This window comes from Centropristis striata, chromosome 5, assembly GCF_030273125.1.
Source record: "Centropristis striata isolate RG_2023a ecotype Rhode Island chromosome 5, C.striata_1.0, whole genome shotgun sequence".
Classification (NCBI taxonomy): Eukaryota; Metazoa; Chordata; class Actinopteri; order Perciformes; family Serranidae; genus Centropristis; species Centropristis striata.
Genome location: NC_081521.1, coordinates 31,024,686 through 31,032,208, shown reverse-complemented (window position 1 = coordinate 31,032,208; position 7,523 = coordinate 31,024,686). Strand labels below are relative to the sequence as shown.

General features: G+C 37.7%; 1 protein-coding gene across 1 annotated transcript; it reads right to left on the bottom strand.

Annotated features, from left to right (window-relative positions):
- Window positions 1-340: 340 nt before the first annotated feature.
- On the bottom strand, window positions 341-6,858 carry sdf4 (stromal cell derived factor 4). Its single transcript, XM_059333096.1, has 7 exons — window positions 6,475-6,858; window positions 4,711-5,026; window positions 3,889-4,025; window positions 3,646-3,759; window positions 3,368-3,526; window positions 2,153-2,328; window positions 341-1,651 (listed from the first exon to the last, which is right to left on the bottom strand). Exons 2-7 carry the CDS (start codon window positions 5,019-5,021, stop codon window positions 1,475-1,477), a joined length of 1,074 nt encoding a protein of 357 aa, XP_059189079.1. The 5' UTR covers window positions 5,022-5,026; window positions 6,475-6,858; the 3' UTR covers window positions 341-1,474.
- Between the last annotated feature and the right edge of the window lie 665 nt (window positions 6,859-7,523).

Below are 7,523 nucleotides of genomic sequence, written 5' to 3'. Positions count from 1 at the left end.
GAATATCTTAGTACTTCTTCCACCAATATGACAGTAAATTGAATATATCTGGGTTTTGGATTGTTTGTATGGACAATACAAAAACTGTGGTGGTAATTTTTCACTGTTTTTTGAGATTTTGATGACAAAAATGTAAGTTGAAGCCCTAAAAAAATACTTAAACCAGGCGCTCCTTAATTGATAAGAAATATTTATTGTTTACCAGTATATTTGCAATACATTTTTATAAAGCTGTGTCACATTCTGTCATCATAAATCTAATCTTGCTATCCAAACAGGACCAAGGACACTCAACAAAATAGAGGAATGTGATGTAATTTTCTATTTTTTTGACCATGCATTTGAAGACGGGGTACAAGTGCAATTGAACGGATTAACCAAAAAGCATTCAAAATTTAGTCAACAGGTAAATATGATGATGAGTGAGTTATCCATCCTTTGTGAACAAGGACATAAAGACTACAGCAATAAAAACAAAAACAAGACATGTGTGAGCTGTTCCAAATTATACTGGTCAAATAAATACATTTTTCTTTATCCACACCTTAACAAAACAATAGACCTTTACAAACAGGAGACATTTTGACTGACACACACGGGTGAAACTGATTAATTCATTTATGTTATAATGTACATAATATATAATGTAATATCGTTAATGTCATCAGTGCTTTTCCTTCAATGAGTCAAAATATCTGCTGGGAAAAAGGCACATTGTTCTCATATATTACTCTGACAGATTGTTAATAAATGTCTTTGCTAAGTATGATTACTGTATGTTATTGAGGCAGTTTTGCAAAGTTATACTTCTATTTCTTTACCCTGTTTATGAGTAGAAGGACGGATTCTATCTATAATGGAAATTCAGTGGAATTCTACCCCACTAATGACAAAATCACCTTTAGAATTTGCAGAAATAAAATGTGCGTCACCGCAAAACTGTTTAGAATCATATCTCTAGAAGGGTGTTTCCTTTTTAGCAGCATTATTTTTAGTTTCAACTTTTCTCTCTGACAGAGGCATTAATGCGTGACAATTAATATTTACACTGTATACAGACGGCTAAAAGCGACAGATCCTGCAGAATAAATGGTAATAATCGCCTCGCTGCGCAGTCTCTCTCACCACTGCACCAAACAGAAACATCTAGTCAGGGTTACAATTCCTCATATACACACATTTCACTATATCACACACAGGAATTTGGAGTTGAATAGCTCAACATTTTAAAGTCCAATGGCACACAGAAGGCAGACCATGTTAATTTTGACGGCTGGCAGACAGTCCAGGGCTGAAGGAAGGATGCATTAACTGGAGTCAGCAGTGAAAGAGGCCGTCGAGGCTTTTAAAACACACAATTGCACACTAGAACATCCCATCATTAGTTTGCCCCCCTCCTCAGGCTTGTCCCTGAAGCAGATGTAGGATGTTGCTCTACTTTGCCGAGCAGCCTTGAGAGGGGAGGAGTGTGTCTTCAGAACTCCTCGTGAACATTTCTGGCGTAATCCATGAGCTTGCTGCCCGTGAAGTATTCGCTGTACTTCAGAATCTCGTCCAGCTCCAAACTGTGATTCTGGTTTTCATCTGCGACCGCAATCATCTGCTTGGCCTCGTTCAAAGCGTTGTGCTCGTTCATCGGGTCCATGTACTCCTGTAGGCCACACGAGATGGCAGGAAAAATGTGATCAAGTTTCAATCTCTCATTTGAAAAAGAACCGTTAGCGGAGAGTATGCAAATTAACATTTTAACATTGACAAGCCGACATGCTTAACCACTCAAATATTCTTGAGGGTTAACTGATTAACTGTTAACATATTATGATTGGGACTGATGTTGGTTAAAAAGTTACTTTGTAAAAGTACTTGATTATGGTGGAAAATCATATCAATATATTGTATTTTATTGCAGTTTTAGGAAGGGAACATAAATCTACTCATTGACGTATCCTAGACTGGGATAAAATACAATAAAAATAACTATTTGAAAGTAGAAAATAATATTAATCTTGTCATTTAAAAAAAATGTATTTAAAGTAAGGCACTAGGGTTAAAATACGTTTATAGATCATATTAAATTTTACATTGTACATTTATTAATTTTAAATATTTAAGAAAAGGAACAATCAAGACTTTTGCAGTTTTAATTTCTCACCTCTAGTTCCTCCATGGTCACGATGCCGTCACGGTCTGAATCAATTACATCCTCAAACTCCTTCTTCCTCTCTCGAACCCAGTCGTCATCGATGTCCTGCGCCTGCTGGTTCTCCACGGTGCCCACAGGGAGAGAGATAAACTCTGACAGAGTCAGTTTCTTGTCACCATCCTGGTCTACAAACAAAGCAGAATAACATTTGATCATTCAACCTGGACATGTTAAACACATTTTCATAATGGGCCTCAGAGTCCTCATAGAGCAGTCCTCATTCAAATAAACACGGTTATCTATGTAAGCTACAATATCAAAATCCATAATCATATTTATTACATAAACAGATCAATTGGCAAACAGATCAAGTCACCACGTTTCCACTGAAATGTACTAATAATGGCTTTTGGTTTGGTCGGCTTTTGGCTGACACCAGAGCTGAAACAGTCGATCAATTACATGTGTCGTTTGAGAAGGAAAAAAAAACAAATTTGCTGCCAGTTTCTAAAATGTATTTTTTTTTCGTCTTTGGGTTTAGAATTGTTGCTCAGACAAAAACAAGCAATTTAAACATCAATTTTATAGATCAAACAATTAACCAAGTGTTCTGCAGATTAATCATTAATGAAAATAATTATTAGTTGCAACCTTACACCATATAACTTTAGCTTTAGTTTCCTGCCACTTTGTACTGTGCAAATTGTTAAGACTGTGCAGTTTGTTTGTGGAGAAAGCCTAACCCAACAGTGATGAGGAAACAAAGATATTTGCATAGTACAGTTTACATAACCAGTTCCCTGTTTAATAAACCTGAGTAAGCTTTATCAGGTTGTCACAGCAGGGGTGTGACCTTAACAAGGTAAGTGTAAAACATTTACATGCGTCAACACCAAACATGGTCACTTCATGAGGTTAAATACAGATGTTTAAAAAGGCCACACATACAGTGACATGTTAAACATCTTAAAGGCTATAAACAATATTTTATATTCACAATGAACAAAGTAACGATATGTACGTTTTAGTTTCACTGCTCTCATCTGAATAATTTCCAACAGTAGCAGACAACTTTCAGGATCATTCAACATCTAAAGAGCCAGATATTTCACTGGGGGAATTAGTGGAATTCAAAACAGAAATAACAGGCCTACCAGTATTGGATAACATTACTACCAGTATTGGAACATTGTCTGCTTACAAGTTGCTAGGAAATGTTTTTACCCAAGTCGCGCACAATCTCCTTGACCATGTATTTGAGCATGCCTCTGCTGTGCTCAGGATGAAGGAAAGACAGGAACTCCTGCTCATTCAGCAGCTGATCGGCAGGGGGGTTGTCGGCCTGAAACCAGCGGTCCTTCAGGCTTTCCAAAACCTCCTGAGCTGCAACGATAAGGTTAGAATATTCAACTCTGTTACAATGATACCCAGATAGTTGCAGCACATATTCTGGGACATTCTTTAAAAAGGTTACAACATATTTCATTTTGCTCTCTACTTACTTTCCTCATCCAGTTTCAAATCTTCATTATTCTTTATCTTTTCGGCAATTTCCTTTTCATTGAAACCTTTGCTGGCCAGAAATTTGACTCTGTATTCATCCCATGTCACGTGACCTACAGGCAAAGTATGAATTGAGAGTTTAGGTTTTGTCTTATCATAAAAATCTTCATTAGTTTCTGACACATTGTTGGCCCACATAGGCCATGTGCTTTGAATTATAAGTGGATGTGATTTCCTCTCACCGTCACCGTCTGGGTCAACAGCACGGAAACTGTTCTTGTTCTCCACCATGGCCTCCTGAAAGTGCTCCTCCGTCTTCTCCATAATCCAGCGCTGCATCTCCTTGGCGCTAACACTCCTGTCCTTGTTGAAATCAACTCTGAGAATTAGAGAAAAAAAATAAATGAGTTGCTAACTTAGCTAGAGTTACTGAACATTAACACAGTCATTAAACTGCTAATGATATCCCATCAGCTGTAATGATCCATTTAATCTGTCTGTCTTGTGATTAAACTGACCATGCACTGATACCTTTAACATTGACTTTTTCTCTACCATTAAGGAAAAACAACTAAAGGAGGGGGAAATTTGTCAAGTCATGGTGAAGAATGTAGCCATTCTCTGCTATAACAATAGGAGCTTGCTGTGTAAATGTACACTATGCAGAGAAGTATTTGTTTTGTTTTTTCAGGTTAAGTGTAATCTTTCAATATTAATGCCTCATGTTTGTTCTTAAATAAACTTTTTTTCCATATCTCGATTTAGAGGGAAATGATCTCCAGTTAATGATATCAGGGTTTTACAATACTAAGTTTGCTTTCTCATGCAGTGTGTTTTGCAATACCATGTAGTTGTGACACAAATTCAGCTTGTCATAAAAATTATGTAATTAAGTAGTGTAATTGTAGTGTAATTATCAGAGCATGTTGGGTTACAGCTCTCTGTGCTTTTCATTAGACTCAGACTTCATGCAAATTACTTTTGAAGAACCTGATCAGCAGCTTCCGGTTGAGGAATGCTGTAACTCCTGACTGAGATTCAAAGGGAAGACACGTATGTCTTACTTTGTGAAAATTTCAATCAGCTTCTTCCTGTTCCTCCTGGGCTCAGAGTCCTCCTCAAACTCCTCGATCTCTTTTCCCAGAAAAACCTCCTGGTGGAAGTCCTTATTGAGGTGGCCGTCCATCTCCAGTTTCACCCCGTTCAGGTGGTCTGGGGGGAGAATCTCATTTTCGTCCTTGCTGGCTGGAGACTTCTCTTTAGCGGCTGACATGTTGGCTGGCCGTGCATGCACGTCCATCGTGTGGAGCAGGATACAGAAAAGCAGTGGCACTGCCAGGAGGTTTCTGCACCATAGTTTTCTCCAAACAGCCATGATTGCTTATAGGAAGAAAAAAATGTAAATTATTTTCGCGAAAAAAAGCTCACACAAGATCATGTTTATGCACATCATCAAGCAAACTTCTTACATTGCTGCCCAGTGGTGAAATGTTACTAAGTACATTTACACAAGTAAAAACTTTAGGTACTTGTACTTTTTAAGTATTTCCATTCAATACTATTTTAAACTTCTACTGCACTACAATTTGATGGCAAATATTAAACTTATTTCTTCAACATTTATTTGCAGTTACTTTGCAGATCCAGATGACGATACAAAACATAAATCCACAATAAATTATAATGTACTATTATTGTTATAGGTTAAAATAAGACTTTAATAGTCCCTTGGTAAACTCACAAGCCACCCAGCAGAATATACAGTACAAAATAGGGCTGCAACCAATGATTATTTTCATTATTGATTAATCTGGTGATTATTTTGAAGATTAAGTGATTCATTGGCAAAGTCAGAAAACTGAGAATATCCATCCTAGTTTCACAAGGTCCAAGGTGATTTCTTTAGATGTGTTTTTGTCACTACAAAATCCAAAGATATTTAGTTTAATATGATATGGAACAGACAAAGTGAAAAAATGCAGGTTTCCCTCTCCAAGTATGGAGATTTCCCTGACATTTGTGCAGGAAAAATTGCTTTGCCAGTTGAATCTCTTAAGTGATACAAATATTAATCCATAAATCAATCCCATAAGGTAATAAACATATTTTAACAAAATGCTCTTTTTCTTTATGCTATAACTATATTTTGATGTTACTACAGTACGCTTTTTTCTTAAAGTAAAAGGTCTGATAAGGTTCCTCTCCTGCTCCTGCCTCAACTTTAGTGCGACGTTCATTTAATATCGGATTTTCTGCAAGTGCAACACGCCCACTCGAAAATCCCGTTCACGTCAACCTCAATGGAGGCATAGCCTGCTTATCTGTATGACTCAAGAAGATATTGGATTTGTAAAATAAGACCTCTGAAAGTCAACAGTTATCCAGGAAAACACAAATATACGCAGCCAGAAACAAAATAGATAAGTAGTAGATCCACAGTAGCTATTTAAACACAGTTAAGACAACTTTACACATCCGTTGTACGGGAATATGAAGTGTTTTCTGAACGCTACATAGGGTTATAACGATGATTTAGCCTCCTCGGACGTTTATATCGTGACTTACAAGTTATTGTACCCATCGTACACTTTAAAGGTATTTACCAGCACATAATTACGTGCTCATAAATCAACCAAATGTTCATTAACTAAACGTTAACAACGCTCAGCTCGTGAATTGAGCCTCGTCACGTCATACGAATTATTTTATACCGCAGTTGACTGATAGCTAACTTAGCTACGTGGCTAACCTATACAAGCTGATAAAACATCATAGGTTACCGGTTGTGTGTGTGAGTAAATAGTATAAATAGAGACAATGCGACCAACCTGTCGATGACTGGAAACGACACGAGTTCAAACGACTTCCGATACTGGGAGATGGCTCGCTGCAGTGTAAGTATCAGCTGGCTAACGCTAGCTGGACTTCCTAGTAAACAGACCTGCGGTGAGCTGTCAGACTCAGTTCCTGTACACGTGGCTCCCCCACACCCCACTACAAAGTGTGGGACGGCACAGTCTCAAAACTCCACTGAAGAGATATGGGTCTGCTGTAAAAGTATTTTCTGATGATAGTCCAGTTGGCGTTAATTCAACCAAGCTGTCAGGCGTACTGGTTCCTGGCTAGTTGCTAACGTTGCTAGGATTTTATTTTGTTAAGCACATCAAATTCAGAAGTACAACGTCCGGACAACGCTTTCAAAATAAAACCCGAATTGACCACTGTGTATCTCATTTGTAGTGTATGGTGGGGATGGGCAACTTAAATGCTGGAAGGGGCCACAATTTTTCATCGACACTACAACAGGGCCACATATAGGACCGTGCACTTAACCAGATATGATGAAACTGCAATTTTAAATATGTTTACAGTGCAGTAACTTAACATATTTCATGCTCAAATGCATGTATAACAGTATAGATAGGAATACAAAAGGTTTGAAGCAAATAAAAAATAACCACTAACTGTGATTTCTTTTTTTTTCCAGTGCAATAACAGCAGACCAACATTAATTGCAAGAAGTAATTTTGTGCATTTTTACACTGCACTTTTAAGATCTCATGCTCAAATGCATGTAGTTGTACTGAGGGCCACTTCAAGTGAGGGTGCGGGCCGTATGCGGCCCCCGGGGCTCCAGTTGCCCATCCCTGGTCTATGGTGTGTATCCTTCAGACGTTTTGTATAAAATAGGTAAGTTATGTGGAAATATTTTGGTGTAACATTTGCTCAACTAATTTCGAAATGTAGAAATTGTGATTTAAAATACACAATCACACAGTTGTAGCAACCGAACAGCTAGAAAATGCTCCGAAGTAAACATTAGCAGTGCTAGAGGTTAATTCTAAACGGGTACAACAGGTAACGTTAATGCTATCCA